The sequence below is a fragment of the Vipera ursinii genome, assembly GCF_947247035.1.
Source record: "Vipera ursinii genome assembly, chromosome: 1".
Lineage (NCBI taxonomy): Eukaryota > Metazoa > Chordata > Lepidosauria > Squamata > Viperidae > Vipera > Vipera ursinii.
The window spans coordinates 264451944-264477663 of NC_139512.1; the positions used below are offsets into that span (position 1 = coordinate 264451944).

Sequence of the window (25720 nt, forward strand, 5' to 3'; positions counted from 1 at the left end):
ATGGCTGCACTTTGGGCACTTGGTAATTGGGTTGCATCTAATTGCAGTTTGCAGTGTCTTGACCATAATGATTCACTTAACAACCACCACAAAAAAGGTTGTAAAATTGGGTCAGTCATGTTTTATGACCCGTGTCACAACCATCCCCAATTGTAACCTTAATGAGCAGATTCCCTTATGGATCTAACTCGAGGACTACTGATAGATTGACAGACAACACACACATACCCATACAAACAAACACACACACACACACACACACACAGAGAGAGAGAGAGAGAGCGCCCTATACATTGAAGTAATTAACTGGACTCGTGGAGCATTTCATCCCCATGTTGGAGTCACTGTGATGCATAATTAAAAAGTAGTCTAGCATTCCTTTATCAATTGAATGCTTGTTTATAGAGATGCTTTTGAAGAATTTACAAAAGGTCTCTTTGCAAGATAATAATAATAATAATAATAATAATAATAATAATAATAATAATAATAATAATAATAATAATAATAATATAGTAGTAGTAATAATGATGATGATGATGATAGCAACATGTCAATATTTTCATTCAAAGCGTGTTTTTTTAATCTTTGATATTTTAATCCTGTGATGCTGCAAAACTCATCATTTCACTTTGACATTTTCAGTGCCAAAAACCAAAACAGTACTTTAAAGCTTACTTGGCCAAAGACCTTCCAAAGAGACTACACTATGTTAACAACATTCGTATTGACAAAGTTAATCTTATGGTTGATCAACAGTGGATGGCTGTGAGGTATGGTACAGAGAAAAAAATTTGTAGACATTGCTTGGCTTTTTACTGAATGATAAAATAGACCACTTTTAGATATACTGCAGGAAAACAACAAAATGTTATTTTTAATATGTACATTTACTTATAAATATATAAGTTTTATTTTTATTATCTACTTGATTTCAAATGCTCTGAGGATTAATGTGTTGTCCTCAGTGACTGCATGAAACCTATATGGAAAATCAGGCATGACAGATAAGAGTAGACCAGGTCAGGACAAATGAAGAGAGAAAAACACTCTCTGCAAGGGATTGTACTTCTCTCTTAGGATAATAGAAAAATCTTATCTCAGCAATATTCTAAAGCAGAGGTCCTCAACCTTTTGAGCACCAGGGACTGGTTCTGTGGAGAGAGGCTTTTCTGCGGATCGGAGCAGGCGTGGTTTCATGTACTGCCTGCATCCTGCAGATGAGGCTTCGCTTGTTTGCATGGACCGGGGGTTGAGGACCCCTGTTCTAAAGCCAGCCGAAGCTTTGTTTAGAAATCATAATCTGTATTATTACCAGGTTCACCTTGTCTGGAAGTGCTCTCTAGATCTGAATTATGAAAGATTTCTGTCAAACTTCTGTAAGGCTGAAACGATGAAATATCTACAGAAGGCTTATCTTCTGACTGAGTAAGAAAATGATTTCAAGGCTGGCTCCACTTCTGAGAAGAGTCAGAATATAGAAATGTCTGATTTCTCTTCTGCGACATCCTCTTCCCAGTCCTCTGCTGAATGCTGCAAACTCCAAATGTTTGAGAGCGTAGTCCCACCAGGGCCTTGTCTTTGTTAATAGTAAATTTTAGGATCAGAATAATAATATTTAAATAATAATATTTAAACCAGCACTTATACCTCTAATCCTTCTTCACTATTGGAAGAAGGATTAGAGGTAAAGTTGCGGTCTCAAGCATTTGAACTTTGTGTAATGCATTGGCCTTTTGTATATGTTGTAAGTGTTTGCTCTTGTTGCACTGCTTACTAACTGCTTGCATTCAACTGCTAAGTGCTAGTTCAGGTGTATGTTGTAACGGTTGCTAGCAGGCTCAGACTGGTTGTCTCCAGCCAGCTAAATAGGTCTTTGGGCGGGAAACCTATGCTTCAAACCTATTGGTTGCCGCCTATCGGCCAACTGTATAAATAGGTGCCCAGCAGCTCCCTTGTTGCTTCTGTTCTGTTTGACCTTCAATAAAGTATGTTGCTGTTTTGAACCTTCTGTCTCACTCAATACCTGCAAAGAACCGGCTACATGACACTGGCGATGAAGGTGGGATGTGCTTCTTCTTCTTAAGAGCCTGAAATCACTAGGGAGTGAGACCAGCACAGACCCTGGTAGGGAACAGTGTTCCTCCCCCTCGGTCTGCCTAGCAAGCCATGCTGGAGACCACCCCACCCTACGAATCAGACCCAGGCCCTACGCAGAAGCTAGCAGCATGAGGCAACGTGAGACATGAGCTGCGAAGACTTCTCACCATGGCGAAGGTCAGAAAGCTCGAAGAATTCGATGTGATGCACCCAGAGAGATGGTTGTCCTACATTTCCCAAGTAGAGAACTACCTACGTGCAAATCAAGTCAGTGAAGATGGGCTGAAGGCTGTGATTCTCCTCTGCATGTGCAGCCCAGCCACCTTTGATATTGCAGAGAACTTGGTTGTCCTGGCACCATTGGAAACTGTCATGTATGCAGACCTAAAGAAGAAGCTGTGTGACCATTTCAAACCAAAGCTTTCAGTGAAAGCGTGGAGGCACGCCTTCAAACAATGCGAACAACAATCTGGCGAGTCAGTGACAGAATTCATCACAGCACTTCATCAAGCTTCGCGACTCTGCAATTTCTCTGACCTAGAGGAGCGACTAAGAGACCGCTTAGTCTGTGAACTCAGGAACAGAGAGCTCCAACAAAAACTCTTTGTGAAGGAGACTCTCTCACTTCAAAAAGCCTTAAAGGAAGTTATGGTGGACGAAGCCACCAAGGGTGCCGTGGAGGCATTGCGGCCCTCCAAAAGCACGCCATCTACAGAAACCACAAGGATGCCGAACAAGTGGAAGACACCGACTCTGACGACAAAGTCGACAAAATTCAGCAGTACCACAAAAGAGGAACGAGCCCGGCTGACAAGGCAGTTCTGTTCCCAAGGTGTTTGGGCTGCAGAGGCCGCCATCAATGCATGGATTGCTGTTTCAGGACAGCCACATTCTGGATGTGTGCAAAACCAGGCCACATCACCACCATCTGTCGAGGTTGCCAGAGGGACCGCCAGCCAGCCAAGACTTTCAGGAGAGGTACCAGGGCCTTGGGGCAACACCGAGTAGGGTTCTGCTCCAGGCGCTGGAGCATTTTTTTGCACGGGTGCCCATCAACCTCTTAAACAGAAGTTCCAACTACAGGTCGAACGTCAAGGCATTCCATGTAAAATGGAACTGGACACAGGCTCCACTGTGTCCATCATCTCCATTGGAACTTTTTGGCACGTTTGCAGCCATAGTAACAGGTCAAGCTACAACCATCTAATATCCTACTTACCATCTTCCAGAATTCCAGAGTGGTGGTCAAGGGCGAGGCCACACTTGTGGTGAAGATCAAGGGGTTTTCAGGCCTGCTAGATGTTATCGTGGTAGATGGCCAATGAACAAGCCTCATAGGACTCGATTGGTTTAATGCATTGGGCATTCAGGTCACCGGCGTTCATCAGACTCAAACAATAGATTTGTCTTCTGTTTGCAAGGAATTTGCAGATGTTTTCAGCCCAAGTTTGGGAGAGTACAAGGGTACACTGATAGCTTTTAAACTTAATCCCCAGGTTGCGCCAATTTGGGTTAAACCCCACCATGTGCCATTTGCATTAAAGCATAAAATCAATGCAGAGCTGGACAGGTTTGTTAGGGGGTTTAGAGCCTGTAGACAGTGGGAAGTGGAAGACCCCCATTATAATGCCACTCAAGGCCAACGGAGAGGTACGAATATGTGCTGACTACAAGTGTACCATTAACTGGGCACTACAGCAGCATGCGTACCCCGTCCCAGTCGTCAGCTATATTCTGGCATTCTTGCAAGGTGGCCGTATGTTCACTAAATTAGATTTAGTGCAGGCCTACCAACAGCTGCCAGTGAACAAGGCCATGGCAGCTGCACAAATGATTGTTACGCACCGGGGGGCCTTCAAGGTAAAGCGCCTTCAATTCAGGGTAAGTGTAGCCCCAGGGATTTTTCAGGGGATCATGGAAAGCACACTCAAGGGTATTTTGGGGTTCTGCCCGTACTTCGACGATGTACTCATTGCCGGGGAGTCCACAGAAGTTCTGGCTGAGCAGCTTAGAGCTGTCCTTCAGTGGTTCTGTGCCATGGGATTTAGATTAAGGAGAGACAAATGTAAGATTGGGATTCCATCCACAGAATTTCTTGGGTTTTGAATCGATGCTGAGGGCATCCATCCTGCAGAGTCAAAGCTGAAAGCGATTCAGCTGGCACCAAGCCCTAGGTCCAAGGGAGAACTTTAAGCCTTCTTGGGCCTCCTGAATTTTTATCATTCATTCCTCCCCAACAAGGCTGCAGTGGCAGAGCCGCTACACTGGCTCTTAGACAAAAACTCCCCATGGCAGTGGACCAAGCTCCACAAAAGGAGTTTTCAAGCAGTCAAGGCATTGCTGTCCTCGAACTCAGTGCTCACACACTTTAACGAAAAGCTGTCAATTTGCATCGCGTGTGATGCATCCCCATACGGGGTTGGAGCTGTGCTGAGTCACTGGTTGGCGGATGGGAGACAGTCACCCATCGCCTATTACTCGAGGACCTTGTCCTCAGTGAGCGCAACTACGTGCAAATTGACATAGAGGCCTTGGCCATTGTGGCTGGGGTTAAGAAGTTCCATGACTATTTATGTGGGAGGCAGTTCAAGGTCTTTACTGACCACAAGCCCTTGCTAGGCTTGTTCACAATGAAGACACCTCAAATTCTGTCGCCACGAATGTTGAGGTGGTCAATTTTATAATAGGAGACACCCTTTCCATTTATTTTTTTTCTTTTATCTGCAAGGAAATATATATCCTTTTCTTATTGGTGAGCCAAGTGAGTAATTCTGGAATAGTACCAGCCAGTTAAGAACTGTGTTATAACATCCTGTTATTTTCCAAAAACTGAGGCACTAGATTCCTTTCATTGTTTAGTAGATCCCCCCCAAAAAAAAGTAAATGAAATCATACAATTTTATGGTTGCTACATAAATAACATGGAAAACTTTCTTAGCACAAGAGATTTATTTGATAAAAATTCAGAAAGGTATCTTTTCCCTGTATACCAACCTTGTATATTTCAGATTTTTGAAGCATAGCATCGGTCATCCCCCATCCAGCATGACTGCTATATTGGCAGCCTCTGAATGTTATAGCTGTGATTTATTTCTGGACATTGTTGCTGGAGAGGAAACCAGATGTTCCAAAGAGGATTTGTCTCTTGGTGAAAAAAAATGCAAAAGAAATTAGAACAAAAGCAAATCATGTTTTGACATTTAATATTGAAATCTTGACGAACCTTTAATATATCCAAAAGGCAGTTGTTATAACTGCCTTCAGAACAAAGCACAAAATAATTTACAGTGAGGCAAAATTTAAAATAGGGCATTCAATAGCACCCGGAAAATAAAACTGTCACCCAGCATAAACAGGATAGATCTTGTTTCCTTCTGCAAATCAAAACATGGAAGGCTAATCTATTTATTCCTTTGTCTGTACTTTGTTTTTGTAATCCCTGTGCAGGCTTGACATTTTTTAAGGACATTTGACCTTATTTTTTTGTCTGTTGTAGGAACCCTATCTCTGTAAGGTCCACATTCTTCTTTGTTATGTCACTTACTATTACAATAAGGATACATGCCTCCCTTTTATCTCACTTAGAGAATTCTTTTCAGTTGCATGGTTCAGATTGTGTTGGTGTGCCTGCAGTTTGGCAATTGCATTTACAAAGGAAATGTCATCAGGAAGCTTGACTAATTTATATAGCACATAATTGTTGTAGATTGTACCTGATTTCCTTTCCTGAAGCACAATTTTGAATCAACTTACAGCTTATTAAGTTCAACTTCAGAGCAGTCCATATTTTCATATAATGCTTCCATCTGAATAGTCCAACACCACTATCTCTCTGGCATTGGCTCTTCTGGTCGTGTTGCTTTTAGAATTCATGATTTAGGAATGCTGGTCATTATAGGTAGTCCTCAGGTTACGACTGCAATTGAGCCCAACATTTATCATGCTAAGTGAGAAATTTGTTAATTGAGTTTTGCCCCATTTAATGCCATTTCTTGCCACATTTGTTAAGTGAGTCACTGCAGTCGTTAAATTAGTAACACGGCTGTTAAGTGAATCTGGTTTCCCCATTGACTTTGCTTTGTCAGGAGGTCACAAAAGGAGAATCACCTGACTCCGGGACACTGCGACGGTCATAAACGTGAGTCATTTGTCCAGCACCCGAATGTAAATCACCTGACTGTGGGGATGCTGCAACTGTCATAAGTGTGAAAAATGGTCACAAGTTACTTTTTTCAGGTGCCGTTGTAACTTTGAACGGTCACTAAATGAAATGTTGTAAGTCAAGGACTACCTGTATTTCAGGCCCATTATTTCATTTACTTCCAAGGATAGTCAACAAGTCTGGCTGAGACTGGTACGCCTCTTTCACATACTGCCCCGTAGTCCAGCACTGACAACACCACTGCCTGCATCTACTCCCCAAAGGTGATTTTAGATTTTTTAAAAATCAGGTACACCTCCACCTATAGTTGTATAGACAAGTTGCTATCCTGTATTTTTTGCTTACAGAATGTCTGCAAGAAGAGAGGCAGGCAGTCTTTTGGAGTTGTAAGACCAGACTAGGAGCCTCACGTTGGAGTGTATGTGTAGGATCAAGAAATTATACACCATACAATCAAATCAGAAAATCAGTAATCGGTAATCAGAATTACTGTGAAAGAATATGTGATCTAGGGCAGACATGTCAAACACAAGGCCCGGGGGCCGGATCCGGCCCGCGAAGTGGTTTCATGTGGCCCATGAAGCCATCCTGGAAACAGTGAGGGAATGGCCCCCACTGCCTTGGCCCTGGCCCAGAGACCCTCCTTCTGCCAGAAGCCCTCAGATCTGTCCCACTCCTGCCCAGGCCCCCATAGGCACCCTTGATGCCAACGATGTAGAGTTGGCCATGCCCACCCAGTAAGCCATATGCACTCTAGCCACGCCCACCCAGTAGGCCATGCCCACCCTGGCCATACCCACCCGGCCCCCTGAGGGCAACCGCAATGCTGATGCGGCCCTCAATGAAATTGAGTTTGACACCCCTGATCTAGGGGAAGAGAGTGGGGGAGATGGCCCTGCTTCTCTCCTACTATTCACACTAAAGCTATCCTAATTATGACTGAACTGGGAAAGAACCTGATCAAGGCTGACTCCCTTTGTGCACTTCCTTAACACATTTGGGCAGTGGTGGTACATGGCATGTCTTGATATTGAACTGTCAGGGCAGATGGCTCACATGGGCTTCAGTCTGGGACCACGGTCCTTTTTAAAGCCTTTCAAGAACAAAATTACCAAGCTGAAACTGTGCTCCTTACTCAGCCTTAAAATGACAAGTTAATAAATGATCAACAGTGTCTGGAATTGGGAGGCAGGCCAGGACATTTAAGTCTTGTCAGGAAGTTCTTTAGTTTCCAGAAAAACTGTTAGGAGTGTTCAAATAGAAATTCAATGAGTAAGCTAAATTTTCAGCAAAATGCAGTTAGTCGAAATGTGCGGACAAGTCTCCTCAGAACCACAGAGGAAACGACTCACATCTAAGATATTTTAACTGGAGATTACAGATGAGAGTTAAGAGCTTTTTGACTCATAAGTATCCTTTATTTGTCAAACATGTTTCTTGGATGCACACTGGCACAAGGATAATTCTTTTCTCAAGGAATGGCATGTATATATGTTACATACCCATATATGTGTGCCTGGATAGTCAGTGTAATACAGTGGTAGAAGTGTAAAGAAGCATGATATGAAGCCAACTATTGTAGAAAAATTGTCCCATCTGTTTCTCCATCAGCTGATGCATTAATATCACTAATTATTTTGCGCTTGAAGGAATCCTAGCCAATCAGGCATCTTGTAGTAAATGTATGACACCACAGTGCTGTAGAACAGGGATCCCCAACCTCCGGGCTATGGCCCGCTACTGGTGTGGTGGCTGCTTGCACAAATACAGCTTCACATGCGTGCAAACTGAGCTGCACACAAGCGCACACCTGCTGCTCACGTGAAACCATCCCCCTCCACTGGTCCGCAAAGTCATAAAAGGTTGGGGACCACTGCTGAAGGGACAATTTGATATACTGAGATCAGATAAATCCCATTCATAGGACATTACTGAATAGATAGTTCTGGACAGTACTTGAGCAAAACGGTTCGGCTGAGATTGGCATATGTGGGACTGATTGGGTTAGGGTGATAGGGTGTAAGGGTGATACTGAAATATAATTTTATCTTATTTATCTGTATATTAAATTATTATATTTTACTCCAACTTCATTTTAAATTATTGTTTTTACAGGATTTTATTAATAATTTGTGTTTGGAATGCTGTATTTTGATATGGCCTATGGGCTAAACTAAACTAAACTAATAGATAGTTCATAAACAGTAACAACCTCTCTGAAGCAACTTCTCTATTGCTGAAGAAAACATTTTTGTTGTATTGATTAAAAAAGGCCTTCTTTTGGCCCAACTCTAAATAGGAAAACTTAGTATTTCTAATTAACTGCTACATATTCATTCTATACATATGTGGTTTTAGGAATAAAAAATATAATCGTTGTAACGGTGGTACCCATGGCTATGATAATGAATTCAAAAGTATGCAGGTAAGAGATCTGTTGATTGTTTCTTTTTTTTTGTTTTTATTTCTGTGTCTCATGTATGCTGTTCAAAAGGATTGCCCAATTCTCAGAAACAGTTATTCAGAGTGATTGGAGGAGTAAATGGTTAAGAAGAAATTAAAGTGTGTGAATGACAGCATGATAAACTAAATCAGTATTTATATCTTGAATTTCAAAAAAAACTGTCCTACAATACATTGGTTTTATCCCTTAAATACTGCTGAAGATGTTACCTAGCCTGGTAACGAAATGTTCGTTACCAACCCACAAGTTCAGAGAACGAACCTTCACCCTCACATTGGCTTTATTTATGAAAAACAAAAAACTGGAAGTTATTTAGTAAATCTATTTTCTGTTATTGTTCAGGCTATCTTTTTAGCACATGGGCCAGGCTTTAAGGGAAAAAATGAGGTGACATCTTTTGAAAACATTGAAGTTTACAACTTAATGTGTGGTGAGTATCAACTAGACCTTGTCTAATTTATATCTGATTTTTTAAAAATCTAAAATGGAATTAATTAAGTGAATGAAGAAACATAATTATTACAGAAAACATACTATATATATATATATATATATATATATATATATATATATATATATATATATATATATATATATATATATTGTATATACTGTATATATATATACACACACACGTGTGTGTGTCTGTGTCTGTGTGTCTGTGTCTGTGTCTCTCTGTGTGTCTGTGTGTCTCTCTGTGTGTCTTTGTCTCTCTGTGTGTGTCTGTGTGTGTGTCTTTGTTTATGTGTATGATTTATTATTATGTATTAAGTGTAACAAAGTATCTACATTGCTGATTCCCAAATAACAAAAGGTATTTTTGAAAGCTATCATTCACAATTCCACCTTCTATGTTTGGAAATCAGGATGGATTCCCATCACATTCTTGAGCCTAAGCTGTTTACCTCATATCTATTGAAAATAATCTGGTTTTTAATATAAAGAGTTCTTGATATAAAGAGTTCTTGAGTTCTATCTGTCCAGTTTAAGGAGTCAACCCTGGGTAGGAAAAATTTTCCATGCCTTATGCAAATTGAACCAAACTTTTAAAATTGAAAAAAAGCAGCCAATGGGCAATCCCTGTGACCAACTGGAGCCCATTAACCTAACCCTTCACCATGGGGGGCTAGGAAACCAGACAATGCGACATTAAGGGATTACTTAAACCATGCCCTGAAGCATGGTTATTGATAAAGCTATTGTGTGGATTATTTTATTTTCCTGTAACTAGACCTATGGCACAGTGCTTTACTGCTGCCTTTTCTCTGTCGTAATGAAACCTCCCTATTAGTCTCTTTGTCTCTTTGACGTTAGATACATGGAACATAACAATGCACCTACTTTACATGCAATGGGTTCAGTTCCTGGAAGAGAAGTATCCAGAGTAGAATGACCTCTAGTAAAGAAAGCAAGATAGGTCCCTCGGTCTATGTAGACTGCGACAGAGCACATGTGGAATGGAGTAGTCATAATACATCTAGGCAGTAAATCAAACCCAAACTTTTAAAATTGAAAAAAAGCAGTCAATGGACAATCTCTGTGACCAACTGGAGCCCATCAACCTAACTCTTGACCATGTTGGGGGTAGGAAACCAGAGAATGCAATATTAAAGGATTACTTTAAAGATGTTCTTGCTTTTTTCCTCTGCAGATGGAATATGTAGTTTTGGGGCATGCTCCATTCTTATTTGAGAGCATCAACAGGCCATTTAAGCACTCTTGGGAATATTATTCTTGGGTAGATCTTTATAGGTTTTTTTAAGAGAATGGTCTCTTTGTAACTACAGCTATCATAGGCATGCCTCCTCTCTTCCAAAAGTAGTCTTTTCCACAAAAGTATAATACATGAAGTCATACTGCTAAGCTTGTAAGCCGCCCTGAGTCTTCGGAGAAGGGCGGGATATAAATGGAATTAAAATAAATAAATAAATAAATAAATAAATAAATAAATAAATAAATAAATAAATAAATACTGAATCATTGCATCTTGCAAATTATTAAGAAAAACCAGAAGAAGCCCTTCAACTTGCTTTGTTCATTTTGTGGAAACCAATATAATTCCAGAATTTTCATTGAGTACCACAGCCAAAATGCCCCTGTGATACTTCTCCATTTGAGATTCCAGATCTCACACTTCTGTCATTTTTTTTCAGTCCAAACCTCAAACATCAGAACCTTGAAAAAGACTTTGATGCACAGTGGAAAAATTGCATTTTTTTTCTTTCACAGATCTCCTGAAACTTAAGCCTGCTCCAAACAACGGAACACACGGAAGCTTGAATCACCTCCTAAAAAATCCTTTCTACAATCCCTCCCCAGCAAAAGAACAGTCTTCTCCTCTTTCGTGCCCTTTTGGGCCTGTTCCCAGTCCAGATGTTTCAGGATGTAAATGTAGCTCAGTAAGTTTGCAGCAAGACATGGGTGCCTCTTGTTCAGTATGTTTTTAATCTAAACTGTGTATCAATGTTTGACCTTTCTTTTGACTTTTGCTGTATTTGTGTATTTCCAGATAACAGATTTAGGAAAAGTGAATGAAAGGTTAAACCTCAATAACCAAGCAAGTAAGTCTGGTACAAACCCACTTCCAATTAATGAAAGGTTTCAAGAGTTCTGGCATTCATTTAGTTCTTTTAGAAGAGATTTTATTCAGATATACAAATTTAACAAATATATAAATTTGTTACATCAGTTTAACAAATATATAAATACTAAATTTAATTATTCAATTTAACAAATAAAACTGTATAAATTTAATTATTTAATATATAAAGCTATATAAATCTAATTATTCAACTTAATAAATAAAGCTATGTAAATTTAACACACACACACACACACACAAACGGAAACATAAACACAGATCATAAGCTCTGAAGATAAACATTCCAGCATCCACCATAACACTGATTCCTATCAGAATTCTAGAAGACTGGAATGTTCAGTATCTGATCTGTATCTTATACAGACTCCACTATGGGCATAAACCATATTACCAGTGAATTAGATGGGTATAAACTATGTTACAAGTGAAGCCAAAGTTATGTTAGTAAACTATAGAAAATCCAATAGGCTAGTGTTTCTCAAACTTGGCAATTTTAAGATATGTGAACTTCAACTCTCAGAATTCCTCAGCCATCCAGAAGTCCTCAAAATTGCCAAGTTTGAAAAATCACTGCTATATACAATCCCCAGGTTATTCCAGACCTAAGTTAATGTAAATTCTATTATACACAGGGAATGTAAACTACAGGTAGTCCTTATAACCATTTGTTTAGTGACTACTTGAAGTTATAACAGTATTGAAAAAAGTGACTTACAACCAGTCCTTACTTTTACAACCATCACAGCTCCCATTAGTCGTGTGATCAAAATTCAGGTGCTTGGCAACAGCCACGTATTTATAACAGTTGCAGTGTCCCAGGATTATGTGATTCCCATTTGTGACCTTCTCAGCTGGCTTCCAACAAGCCAAGTCAATGGCAGAAGCCGGATTTGATTAACAACTGCAATGATTTGATTAACAGCTATGGCAAAAAAGGTCATAAAGGTTTTTAACATTAGATGCAATTTCCCTAACAACTACCAGTTGTGGTTGTACATCAAGGACTTCTTGTATAGTGTTTTTTTAAAGTGTGTTGCAGTTAGACCTATTGTGGCATCACCATTTGGGGAGAGGATTATCTATCTATCTATCTATCTATCTATCTATCTATCTATCTATCTATCTATCTAAAGACAATGAGGTTGAGCAGTGTTTTCTGAACTTTTTGTTCTTGGAACCCCTTCCCACATTCATTATTTAATTTATCAAACTCTTTAACTGCCTCACAGAGGAGGGAGCAACCCCCATTTGTCTATATGGGTTATATTTATGGATATTTACTGTGTGAAAAAATAAACTTGCTGCATTTGTGGAATATTCATTTATTGAATCATGTTAAAAATAACAATATTAAATCAATTAGGTATTAAGATGAATAAAAAAATCATTTTTTTAACAAAGAGAAAATAATAAGGATAAGAATGACATCATTTCAAATTTTTGTAAGTATCTTCAATATTTGGCAAATAATGTTAATTTCTTAGATCTCTGACAGGGTTTTTGGAGACTCCCAGGTGTCCTCGGACCAAAGTTGAGCTAATACTGAGACAGAGAAAAAGAAAGATACAAAGCCGAGGGAAAGAGCTGCAGATGCATGTACATAAACACATTTGTAGAGCGATGGTTCTCCTAGAGACCTGCAGTTATCGGCTGCTTTTTCTCTGCAAAGAATTTGGTGAATTCAGGATCAGAACCTTTCTGCAGAACTTTGGCTGAGGGTCAGAACTGTTCTGCAGAAATGGCTAACAATCTGTATCAGATACAATTATTCTATTCTTCCTTTTGACATTTTCCTGGGCATCATAATCATAATTATTTACATGGGTTTTTTTATACTCATAAGGGACATTGCTCTGTACAGTTGATTCATCAGTCAGTCAAAGGAATAAAGACAGGTAGTTGTATGTGTACTGTATTAGCACTCTAACCAAGGTATCCATCATTCCAATTGTATGTTCATCTTTTGGTCCCCCATCCCCTTAAATTGTATCACTGCTGCTAATGGGAGCTTTGCTTCTGAATCAAGTAACAGCTTGGTTAGGTTTGATTGGCAGTGGTTCAACTATTTTCCTTTAAATTGCTGCTCATGTCAAATGGGGTGTGGGAGATGTAGAGTTTGGCTCAACGTGTTGAGTTAAGTCGCCAACATTCTAGTATTACATAGGCCAGGAAAAACCCAAAGTGAGGTTTTAAATAGGCAGCTTTCCAGTTATTCCCAATTGTTTTGCTCTTTCCAATATACTGAATGGTAAAATATGTTGAATGAGCAATTCATAATGATTTTAGAAAGAATTGTACTCAGTTAATGTGAAACTCCATAATTATGGTTTATATTCTAGAAACAGAGTCCGAAGCTCATAATTTGCCTTATGGAAGACCCCAGGTTCTACAGAACCACAGCAAGTACTGCCTCCTTCACCAGGCTAAATATATAAGCGCATATAGTCAAGACATCTTGATGCCACTATGGAGTTCATACACTATCAACAAATCAGTAAGTTTCTGGATTTATTTACCTTTTGTAGAAAAATAAAAGTCTAGGCAGAAAAAAGGGGGAAAAGATGATCTGGAAAGAAGTGGAGTTGGATGCAGAAGTAGAGATGGTGATAGTGATGGAGACACAGATACATAAATCATATCAAATTCAGATCATTCCCCATACTGCTGCAAATCATGGGTAAGTTTATTTCTGGGGGAAAATTTAAATAGACTGTATTAACTTTATAAATAGTCTTCTTGTCTAGTTATATATTTAACTGCATACAGTTCACAAAACAAACCTTAGATTTTTCAGCCCCAGAGTGGGATGCCAGAAATGAATGATGGCTTATGCTTAGAAGGGAAGACATCAAAGTCATGAAATGATACAAGCCAAGGTTGGGGAGGTTTTGTGTTTTTTGGGTTATGTTTTAGGTTTTTATACAATAGCATCTTTTTTACTGTCTACTGATCGTTGCAATGTTTCTTTTTGGCAGTAAAATTCTGTTCCCTGAGAATAGATATTTTTGTAAACAGGCTTTCCCCCCGTTAAATCACATTTTTATTCTAGCGGTACTAATAATGTATTTTTCTTTATGTGAACACAGTTTCAAACGCAGAATCTGGAGGATATCTGATATTGAAAATGTATTATATTGGTGTTATTTCAATTAATTCTCCATGCTATCAAATATTCTATATTTACATTAAATTAAACTAAAAAAATATCTGACAGGGTCCGGTCATCTTCTCTGCCACAGAGGATCAAACCTCCAGGTCTTTTTTCCAATGTTCTTCTTTCAAACAGGAATCTCCCAGCTTTGAAGTCTGATTCTTTTAGCCACAAACCAATTTCTCCCTGCCAGTTTCCAACAGATTGTACAGAACCGTCAAACTTATTTTCTCTTGCACGGTCAATAGTGCTCTTTCTGGGCCTTCTAATTGCATCCTGAGTTTACTGAGCTTTAAACTGTATTTTTTTCTGTGCTCCACTCAAAGCTCCGTCTTGAGCACCCCGTTCCACAGCACAGAGTGCCAAGGTAATCATAGTCTGCAGAATGGAAAAATATAACGTATACAAATGCAGCATTCATTCACCGAATGATATTGCTGATAAGTCCCAAAATTTCATGCTGATGTTTAAAGAATGCCTATCTGCATATTCTCTTAAGGTACTTTGGAGTTAAAAGAAAACAGCACATGTAGAGCAGACATTCAGGAATGTGGCCTGCTATTTTTGCTGCAGCGATTCCACTGCTGCTGTTAGCCATTCTCCTTTAAGAATCACTCAGTGGTTTGGCAGTCCAACGCAATGGTGTTATGATACAGAAAAGCAGGGTTCTAATTATGTTGCCATCCAAGGCAGAGGGGCACACATTCTCTGTTATTATGTTTTCTGTCCTCTATATGTACCACTTCTATGCTGTCTGTGCAGTGTACCAAACTTTCTAAGAAAATCCATCTGTGAATCTCATTAAGACAGATGAACATGGGTGAAGTTTGTAGAGATGACTGTTTTCAGGGTTTTTTTTTTAATTTCTTTGGGATGAAGGGTGGAGAATTGACGTTTCTCGGTATAGTCATTTCTCCCAAAACTGAGTGGGCAAGACTGGGAAGTTGTGGTTCTTTCAACATGCTTTGCAAGCCTAAGCACTTCCTAAGGGAAGTGGGAAAGTCTCTTCTCTGCGGGCTTGGAAGTCATTAATCACAGGAACTGAATTTACAGAACACGCTAAGATGAATGTGACTAGCTAGCCCCCAAATCCTATATTAACTGGCAAGTTGAGTTGGAGGGGAGATTTTTCTAGCTCTGATTGGAAACATAGTGATTTAATCTGTATGCACAGTTTTTGCCATGGCTGAGCTACCATTCCTTCTCCAGGTAGCTGGAGAAAATGCTTTAGATTACCTTCCTCAACCGGGTGCCCTTCAGATAACTGGGTCTAAAATTAACATTATTCTCAGCTGTGAGACAAGACTAATACGAATCCTGAATCCTTGGTCTGAATCAAGAGAGATTGCTTCTTCTGCTTCAGAAAATAATGAACTTATTGAGATGTAATATTATTCCATGGTAAAGTTGGATCAGGGTTTCATTTTCCTGGACATTATGAATTAATCTGGCATTGATGTATATTACATATACAGTATATAGGTCCACTTAGACCAGTGATGGCAAACCTTTTAGAGACCGAGTGTCTGCAACCCAAAACCCACTTATGTATCGTCGGGTGCTGGATGGGCGTGGCCCTTTGGGTGGGCGTGGCTGCAGTGGTAACGGCAGACTGGATGGGACTAAAAAGTTCAATCAATCAATTCCAACTTTGCGAGAACTTTTTTTCCCCGCAAGAAGTTGAAATTGATAGATTGATTGAACCTCTTTCTTTGCACAGCAGCGGAGGCCTAAAGCGAAAAGGTTTTATAAAACCCAGCTGGAGGCCTAGGACTACGGCGATGGTGCGCGTGCCCACAGAGAGGGCTCTGTATGCCACTTGTGGCACTCATGCCATAGATTCGCCACCACGGACCTAGACAATGTTAAAAGTAAATGTATTTGCATTCTTTTGTTTTGCTTAATTTGTTTTACTTACCATTTTTGGATAGCTCACAGCAGGCTTTGATGTAGCCTTCCTGATTCTCAAAACTGATGGCATCTTTTAATATATCAAAGTTGGAGACATTTATTAGTTTTACGAACCTAAATCAATCCATTAAAGGCAAAAGCCTTTTCAATGAACGTTGTAAAATACAGTTTAAAATGCTGGCCCAGTTAGGACAAGTAGCTGGGTGTTTTCAGCTTCCTAATTTAGGTTAAGAGGTGTGTGACTGGTCCAAAATTACCTAGTTGTTTCGTATGTCTAAGGGAGTACCCAAACCTGCTCTCCCTGTGCATTCTTACATGTATACTCTCTCTCTCTCTCTCTCTCTCTCTCTCTCTCTCTCTCTCTCTCTCTCACTCTCACACACACACACACACACATTCTCTTGCATGACACATAATCTCATCCAAGAAAGTTTTTCTGATGTCATGGAGAAGTGAAGACAAAGGTTTTTCCACAGCATAAAGCAGCTGTTGTGTCACTCAACCTTGTTCAAGAGAACATAATCCAAAGTTCATAGAAAGTTGAGCTCTCATAGGAAAATCAGGTATCAACCTTTCTGTGAATTCTAAATATGGTGTCTTTAATAGCAGGTCAAAGGCTTCTTTAATACTTTGAAATTAAAAGTTGCCTAATCTAGCATTTTCTTGAGCTGCATTTTAAAGTAACATTGTGAGCCACGTTGAACTGTTAGGGAAGCTGATGAAATGTAGTAAATAAGTAAACAAGATGAGCCACCGGGCTTCTGTTATTTTCATGCTACAGCAAAGCATTCTTAATATTTTAAACAGCAAAATGATTTAAAGGTTTTTTTTCAGTCTGATCAGGTGAATATTAAGATGTTTACATGTTTTCATGAAAAAGGGCAATTGGTTCTCAAAATGTATTGATTTGTACAAAGGATGAGATACTAAATAAAAATAACGTTAGGTGAAGAATTAAGCCAGTGGCCTGACGGATCTCAAAAGTTCTGATTAGCTTGGAAATAAATTGAAAAAAAAATGTCAGGAAAAACAAATCCCATACTGGGTTTTCTTCTACATAGTCGCCATCTGAAGACACATTTATTTGAACAAGCCGGCTTGGCCTGATGGGGGATGGGTTGGGTTTTTTATTGTCATTTTTAATATATGTATTTACTGTTTTTAGCTTGGGCATATGTTTAATATTTTTTAACTTTTGTATTTTTGTATTTTTTATATCTGCCCTGTTCACCGCCCTGAGTCCTTCGGGAGAAGGGCGGTATATAAATAAAATTATATTATTATTATTATTATTATTATTATTATTATTATTATTATTATTATTAATTATTATTATTATTATTATTATTATTATTATTATTATTATTATTATTATTATTATTATTATTATTATTATTATTATTATTATATCACCACTTCTGAAGATAGCCTTTACATTAAGGACCAACACTTGGAATTTTAAAAAGGAATGTGGAATTAGAGGACCTTGGGGAACTTCAAGTGAGGAACTTGGTCCAAAGCGTTCTGAGCTGAATCTAGCATTTCTATTCATGCTAGGTTCAATCATCCCTTCCAAGTGCTGAAACACTATGAAAAAAGCCTTAAACTGTAGGCACCTAATACTGAAACAAGCTTTTTGTTGTGTCTGTTAATTCCCTCAAAATTTGTTTGGTTCATTGTACTGATCAAAAGACACAGGGCTGAGAAGGCACAGGGGGACCAGGTTGGACATGCAGGCTTGGATAGTATCCGACCAGGAAGTCCCAGGCTTTGTTTTGTTCTGTTTTTGTTTCATCTTAGGTTCTTAAGATGCTGGTTATGTCTGTATCTTCTTTCTTTTTGTCTTTTCTCAGATTGTCTTTTTTCTCTTTCTTTACTTCACCTGGAGAAATTCAGTAGAACATTTCAACCTTAAAATAAATCATTTTTTTAAATAAATAGCTTGTCTGTTTAAGAAAATCTCCAGCCAGCTGCTTAAGCAATAATGCAACTCAGCTTATTCATAAGGGTTAAAAAAATGCATGATGATCTGATCTGGAATTTGATTAAACAGTGCCAGTAATAATCTGAACTGGTCCCAGAAACTATAAAAGTCAGCCTTCAGCACATTATTGTAAGACAGGAGCTTTGCAGCAGGGACACTCCTCAGATTTCCCAATCGTGATTTAAACACAAACATTTTGTCTCTGGGGAAAAAACATTCAGTTTTAGGAGGGGAAGAATTTGGTTTTACCAAGCCATCAACCTCTCCCACGCAGAAACACACAAATATTTTCTTCTTCCTTTCCACCCTCTATCAGGCATATATACAGACTACACTCAGAAAGCTAAACTTTTCCCACTCAAAGTTAAAAACAATATTTATGCTATTAATTCCATGTTTAGAAGAATTCCTAAATTATCCTAACATTCATCACATTAAAGGAGGAACTGAACTTCACACAAAGATTTTAAAATGAATCTCATGCACTTTTTTATAAAGAAAAAAGAAAAAGAAAAAAATTACTTTGTGAGACGAAAAAGTGCTTTTGAGAAGGAAAAATCCTTAGCCTTTTCCCTCTCACTGATTTACTTGCCATGTTCCAGAAAAAACATTGCCCCTTTTCTCCATTCTGAAGCAATTTTATGTTATTCTTTGCTATTAGCAAAATAAAACAGAAACAGTAATGTACTTTAGGTACATTTTCATTTGAATGAATGAACCTTTATTGTCAAAGTAAAACCATGTATACATTGAGATTAGTTGAGCCTCTCTTCATGCTCCCACCCCCCAACTCACAGTGACAACAAACCTCCATCTTATTACACCATGTGAAGTAATTGCACCACACCCGGCCTCGCAAGCCAATTCTGCATAAAGTTTATAAAAATTATTTCTCGTTCAAAAGCCTAACAGCCCACGGATAAAAGCTGTTTTTCAGCCTGTGGTGTGGCTGGCTATACTCCTATATCTCCTACCTGATGGTAGGAGAGTAAAGAGATACCGTCCAGGGTGTGAGTCATCCCTGAGAATCTTCCTCACTCTTCCAAGGCAACGAGCCCTGGCAATGTCATCCAGTGGTGTCAGGGAACAGCCCACAATGTCTTGTGCTGTGCTCACTACCCTCTGTAATACTTTCCTATCCGCGGCTGTCAGACCAGCATACCCAACCAAAATACCATACGAGAGGACGCTCTCTGTAGTAGACCGGTAAAAGAGGGTCAGTTGTTGCCATTTGCTATCCTGAATTGTCTGTTTTGAATCAAAAAGGGGGACAAAACAAAAGAAAATCTCACTACTACAGGATGGCTCTAAATGGTGGGTAGAAATAAATGTCGCTGGTTTTGTAAAATGTGGGAAAACTTTTAAAACAGTAATAATAAACCTTTATTGTCAAAGTACAACATGTGTACATTGAGATTAGCTGAGCCTCCCCCCGTGCTCTCTCCCCCCAACACACAGTGACAACAAACCCTCCATCCCACCACACCATGTGAACCAACTACACCACACACCGGCCTCCCAAGTCAATTCTGCATAAGATTATGTCTCATTTAAAAGCCTAACAGCCCACGGATAAAAGGTATTTTTCAGCCTGTTGGTACGGCTGGCTATATTCCTATATCTCCTACTGGATACAATTGACTCTGCATAAAAATGAAGAAGGCAGCCAGATCAACAGGATATATCTCTCTCTGGTTCAACGAGTTTGCTTTAATTTTTCCATTTTATGACTTATTATTTACATCCTGTGACACATTTAGAAAAAGTGGCTAAAAGATGACTCGGAAGTCAGAGCAGATACTTCCAAATACTGTATTTAAAGTCCCACAAAATACAAATAAATTATGCCTTTCGGTACATTGATTACTAGCTCCCTTTTGAAGGAGGTTCTTCTTCTTCTTCTTTTTTTTTTACCAGAGACAGCAACTGTCCTTTTTCCTCTAAGCCCAATCTTCTGTGCAGGTTGGACCAAATCTTAGAAGAGGCAGTGGGGTGCCAGGACGGTGTTTGCCAACTTCTACAGTACAATTTTTGTCTTCTGCTTGTGCAGAGAGAGCAGAGGCCAAGAGAAAAGAGTGACATGGAATAGCAGCATTTCCACATGACTGAAGCCGATGCTTTGTGTATTCGTTGAATCCTAAGGACTTAGCACCAAAAACACCTGTACAGTCAAAGATGATAGTTTGGGGCTTATTCTGTGTTCTCTGCTCTTACATTGACTCCTGAGAGCTTCTTGGCTGCCAATTGGAGCGCTAATGAAGAAGTATCTCAAAATTGCACAGATGGCTTTTCCTTAATACCATTTACTTGTCATATGACAAGGCACTATTTACGTGTAATGTAATTAAACCAAACATTTTCAGGATAATGGATGATAGTACAATTGTTTTACGGGGCTTAAAAAAGATAAAGTGATATCAGGACAAAACCCAGAATAAAACTGAATAGACGAACTGGTACGGATAGGCCTTCATTTAGTGACCATTCAAAGTTACCATGGCAACAAAAAAGTGACTTGTGATCATTTTTCACACTTACAACCTTTGAAGCATCCCCAGGACCCTGTGATCAAAATTCAGATGCTTGGCAACTGGTTCATACTTATGAACCTTGCTGTGTCCCAAGGTCACCTGATCGCCTTTTGTAGCCTTTTACCAAGCAAAATCAGTAGAGAAGCCAGCTTCAATTAACAACCGTGTTACCAACTTAACAATTGCAGTGATTCACCTAACAACTGTGGAAACAAAGGTTGCAAAAGTGAGGCAAAACTCAATTAACACATGTCTCACTTAGCAGCAGAAATATTGGGCTCAATATTGGGTTGTAAGTTGAGGACTACCTATATATGGTGATGCTTCTTGTTTGATTTGGTGGAGATCAAGGTTGCCTTCGGATGAGTGGCTAATGCAGCCCATCAGAAGGCAGCGGTGTGACTATTGCATTCATTTAGGAGTACAGTACTAGCTGCATCATAAACTTTCTCCCACTCCAGAGCGGACGGTGTCTTGCTTTGATGCACTCTCTCTGTTCACCTGCACTTCTTATGCTGCATAAGTTATGCATATACACCATATCATGATTCATCACCAGCAATATAGTGAACGTATCTGCTCCAAACCCGAGTATTCTCTCTCTGATGGCTCACAACTTGATTTTGACTAGTACAGTGGTTTGCTTCTGAGAAAACCACAGTTAAGGAAACGTGGCTTGGCTGAGGTATTAGTGATCTCAAATGCAACTCCTTTGGTGTTGTTGCTTCTGTTTTGTCCTGGGTTCAGGACAAAGCTGCAAGGACTCTTCTCCCGTTTCTTCCACCTGTGAACTATGGAATGCTGAAGAATAAGAAATACTAAACCAACCGTCTCAGACGTCTGAGAGCAAAGGGTGGGAAGGCCATTTCTATTTTCACCACTGCCATGATTCATTATAAAAACAGGAAAAGAAAGAATCAAAGAAAACCAGGCTAGGAAGTCTCAAAACCCAAGGATGGCCACGGCTGTGGGTGTAATGCTTTCTTTTGCCCTCTTCTCTTCCAGCCACCAACTTCTGCTCCTCCCAGTGCTTCAGACTGTCTGCGGCTAGACGTTCGAATCCCTGCAGCTCAGAGCCAAACTTGCTCCAACTACCAGCCAGACCTGACTATCACCCCCGGCTTCCTCTATCCTCCCAGTAAGTAGAGCTGTTCTTTATATAGAAAGGGCACAATGTTTTAATTATCTGGATGTGGCCGAGTGTTTAAACATATACATAGCACTAACCACGGGATAAGCGTGGCTTTCAGGGAGAGGGGTGTGTGTGTGAAGACAAGTAAAAAAAGAGAACATTTTGGTGGTGTTTCTTGCCTGTAAGAAGAACATCATATAACGGTGGCATTTCCTAGACACGGACCGCAGGATAAAATATCCTAAATATTTTATTCCACAGATTTGCATTTAAAGTGAGTAAGACTGGGAGATGCTGTGAGAAAGATTGGCTTATAAAATGAACTAGAAATATACACAGATAGTCCTTGACTTATGACCGCAGCTGAGCCCAAAACTTCTGTTGCCAAACAAGGCAGTTCCTAAGTGGGTGTTGCCCATTTTACGACCTTTTTAACCACAGCTCTTTACCACGCTACAATTGCTAGTGGATCATGCAGTCATTAAATGTATCTGGATGCCCCCATTGACTTTGCTTGTTGGTGGCTGGCTGGGAAGGCTAATATAAGTCATAAAATAAGAAAAAGCTAAATAAATATAGCCATATCCAGGTTATCAAACCAATCACTATACCTTTCCATACCTTTCTAGTGTTACAATCATCCTAATTTTTATAGCGCCTCTATCTCCTTCCTTCCTTCCTTCCTTCCTTCCTTCCTTCCTTCCTTCCTTCCTTCCTTTCTTTTCTCTTTTCTTTTCTTTCTCTTTCTCTTTTTCTCTTGTTTCCTCCTCCTCCTCCTTCCTCTTACTGGGGTGGATCTGAATATAGGATTTTTATACAATTACCTCTGTGCCAGTTCTCCTACACTCCCATTCTGTCACAATCTGAGTTGAATAAAGTTTTTTTTAAAAAACCCTCACTAAACGAAACAGCATAAAATAAACTAGAAATATACACCGATAGTCCTCGACTTATGACTGCAACTGAGCCCAAAACTTCTGTTGCCAAACAAGGCAGTTCCTAAGTTGGTTTTGCCCATTTTACGACCTTTTTAACCACAGCTCTTTACCACGCTTCAATTGCTAGTGAATCATGCAGTCATTAAATGAATCTGGATGCCCCCATTGACTTTGCTTGTTGGTGGCTGGCTGGGAAGGCTAATATAAGTCATAAAATAAGAAAAAGCTAAGTAAGTATAGCCATATCCAGGTTATCAAACCAATCACTATACCTTTCCATACCTTTCTAGTGTTACAATCATCCTAATTTTTATAGCGCCTCTATCTCCTTCCTTCCTTCCTTCCTTCCTTCCTTCCTTCCTTCCTTCCTTCTTTTCTCTTTTCTTTCTCTTTCTCTTTCTCTTTTTCTCTTGTTTCCTCCTCCTCCTCCTTCCTCTTACTCCCCAAAAATCTCATCATTTCTATCTGTCAAGAACCATGACTTTCACCTTCCTCTTGATCTATTTATAAAGGTGTGACAAAAAAGGAAACAATCTTCTTTCACTCTCACTCTATGACCACCTAGAGGCACTACTTTTGTACTGTCCCCTCTTTTTTGTGTTTGGTCCATATTTGTTCTCACTCTTCCTGTTGAACTACGTATGCTGCTTAAGTAATTGATCTTCGCTGCATTCAACTTACTTTTATGCTGTTGTTGACATACTGTACCCAACAGTTGCTTCCACTGAAGAACGTGGGAGGAAGCACACTCTTTTACACACGTTTTCACTTCTTTTGACAAGTACTACTCATAACTCACAATAGACCACACGCTGCCCACTTCTTTTGTCCACCCATCCTTAAGTGAACAGGAAACTATACGATTGCCAATCCCTATCCTGCTCATGTTGTGCCTGTCCTGAGTCACCATGCAATAGTACCATCCCAATGGTGCATGTGCAGCACCTGCTAAGAAGCAATTGACAGATTCCTTCACTTTTTGCTGTCCTTCTTCAGCTTGTTACCAGTTTATAGGACAAATGTCTGTCAAACACAGCATGGCAGAAAAAAAATGGGGTGGATCTGAATATAGGATTTTTATACAATTACTCCTGTGCCAGTTCTCCTACACTCCCATTCTGTCACAATCTGAGTTGAATAAAGTTTTTTTTAAAAAAAAAAACCCTCACTAAACGAAACAGAAGGTGATTTTCGACTAGCACTTTTATTTACAACTTAATGCTTCTGAGTATTGCAACTCTGCCTGATAATTGGGAGAATGCCTTTATTATTGTCCCCTTCTCCAAAGGCAAAGATAGCAAGAATGAATGCAAACATTCATTAAATGTGCTTGGAAAGATGATAATGAGCAAAAATAAGAGAGTGCCTTGCATTTTTATGTCAAGCAGGGAATGGCAGATAAGATTTCTGCTCTTCAGTAGTTCATAATTAAAGTTAGAAATTTTTCATTTCTTGATTTAGATCAAGGGTGGGGAATAATAATAATAAAGTTGGAAGGTACCTTGGAGGTCATCTAGTCCAACCCCCTGCTCAGGCAGGAAACCCTATATCATTTCAGACAAATGGCTGTCCAGTCTCTTCTTAAAAACTTCCAGTGTTGGAGCATTCACAGCTTCTGGAGGCAGGTTGTTCCACTGATTAATTGCTCTAATTCTCAGGATGGCCCCTTTATGACTTGTGGACTTCAACTCCCAGAATTCTTGAGCCAGCCAGGAATTGAAGTCCACAAGTCACAAAGGGGCCATCGTTCCCCACCTCTAATTTAGATTAAGTGAATTACAGAATGCTTGCATGTACATGGAGTTGAAATGTGGTTGCTTAAAATGATAAGAATGGTATATAATAGCAATAAAGATATTTATTGGGTGGCTATAAATTGAATGAATAAACAAATGAATTGCTTAGAACATTATTCAAAGTTGGGCAGGGAGCAACACAAGGATCTGTGATGGCTCTTTAATTGTTTATTATGGATGAAATTGTACAGAATGCATGTGATAACATTAGAGGGGGGATATAAATGTGTACACATATTTGTGTGCAGTTGATGCCATGTTGTCAGCTGAGAACCTGAATTATTTGCAGCAAATTTTGGATAGGTTCTGTAACGCAATGATGAATACGAATTGAAAATTAATGTTTTGAAGACCAAGATAGTTGTGTTTAAGATGGAAAGTAGGTAATGTATATTCTATATAAATGGCTAAAAACTAGAACAGATGAATTTAGAAGAAAGGAAAAAAAGACAGAATCTCTTAGGAATTTAGAGAATTTAGACAATAACAGAGTTGGAAGTACGATTTCTCCAGCTGGGACTCTAAAACATAAAAAAATATCTCTGTAATGTTTGTTGCAGGTCATTTTCTTTCTATTGTGTTGTAATTGACTTCTTGTTTGAGTGGAGTGCAGGAAGCATTTAAATGGTACAGAAGTAAATTCTTCAACATTGAAATTGAAATAGTATTCAGCTGAAAAGAAAACTGTATGTGTTTTCGATTTCTTTTTCACTATTCATGTCATTAATTCATACTTTTTTCACACAGACTTCGGCTCATCTAATTTTGAGCAGTATGATGCTCTAATTACTAGCAACCTTGTTCCTATGTTCAAAGGATTTACACGTAAGTTCGGATAATTTTGGTATGATATTGCATTAAGAAACAACTAATGGTTTTTTCATACCACATTTCCCACCTCAAATAGCTCCCTTGACTTAATCTTGTTTTTTTGTTTTGGAAGAGGACA

General features: G+C 39.1%; 1 protein-coding gene across 2 annotated transcripts in view; it reads left to right on the forward strand.

Moving 5' to 3' along the window:
* The window catches only part of ENPP3 (ectonucleotide pyrophosphatase/phosphodiesterase 3), an 84425-nt gene that overhangs the window by 46272 nt on the left and 12433 nt on the right, over window positions 1–25720 (forward strand). For both annotated transcript variants that reach the window (XM_083379935.1, XM_083379936.1), the window contains 8 exons: window positions 646–773; window positions 8621–8687; window positions 9069–9156; window positions 10956–11125; window positions 11236–11287; window positions 13668–13822; window positions 21911–22043; window positions 25519–25596. In XM_083379935.1, coding sequence (XP_083236061.1) covers window positions 646–773; window positions 8621–8687; window positions 9069–9156; window positions 10956–11125; window positions 11236–11287; window positions 13668–13822; window positions 21911–22043; window positions 25519–25596 — 871 coding nt within the window. The remainder of the gene's footprint in view (window positions 1–645; window positions 774–8620; window positions 8688–9068; window positions 9157–10955; window positions 11126–11235; window positions 11288–13667; window positions 13823–21910; window positions 22044–25518; window positions 25597–25720) is intronic.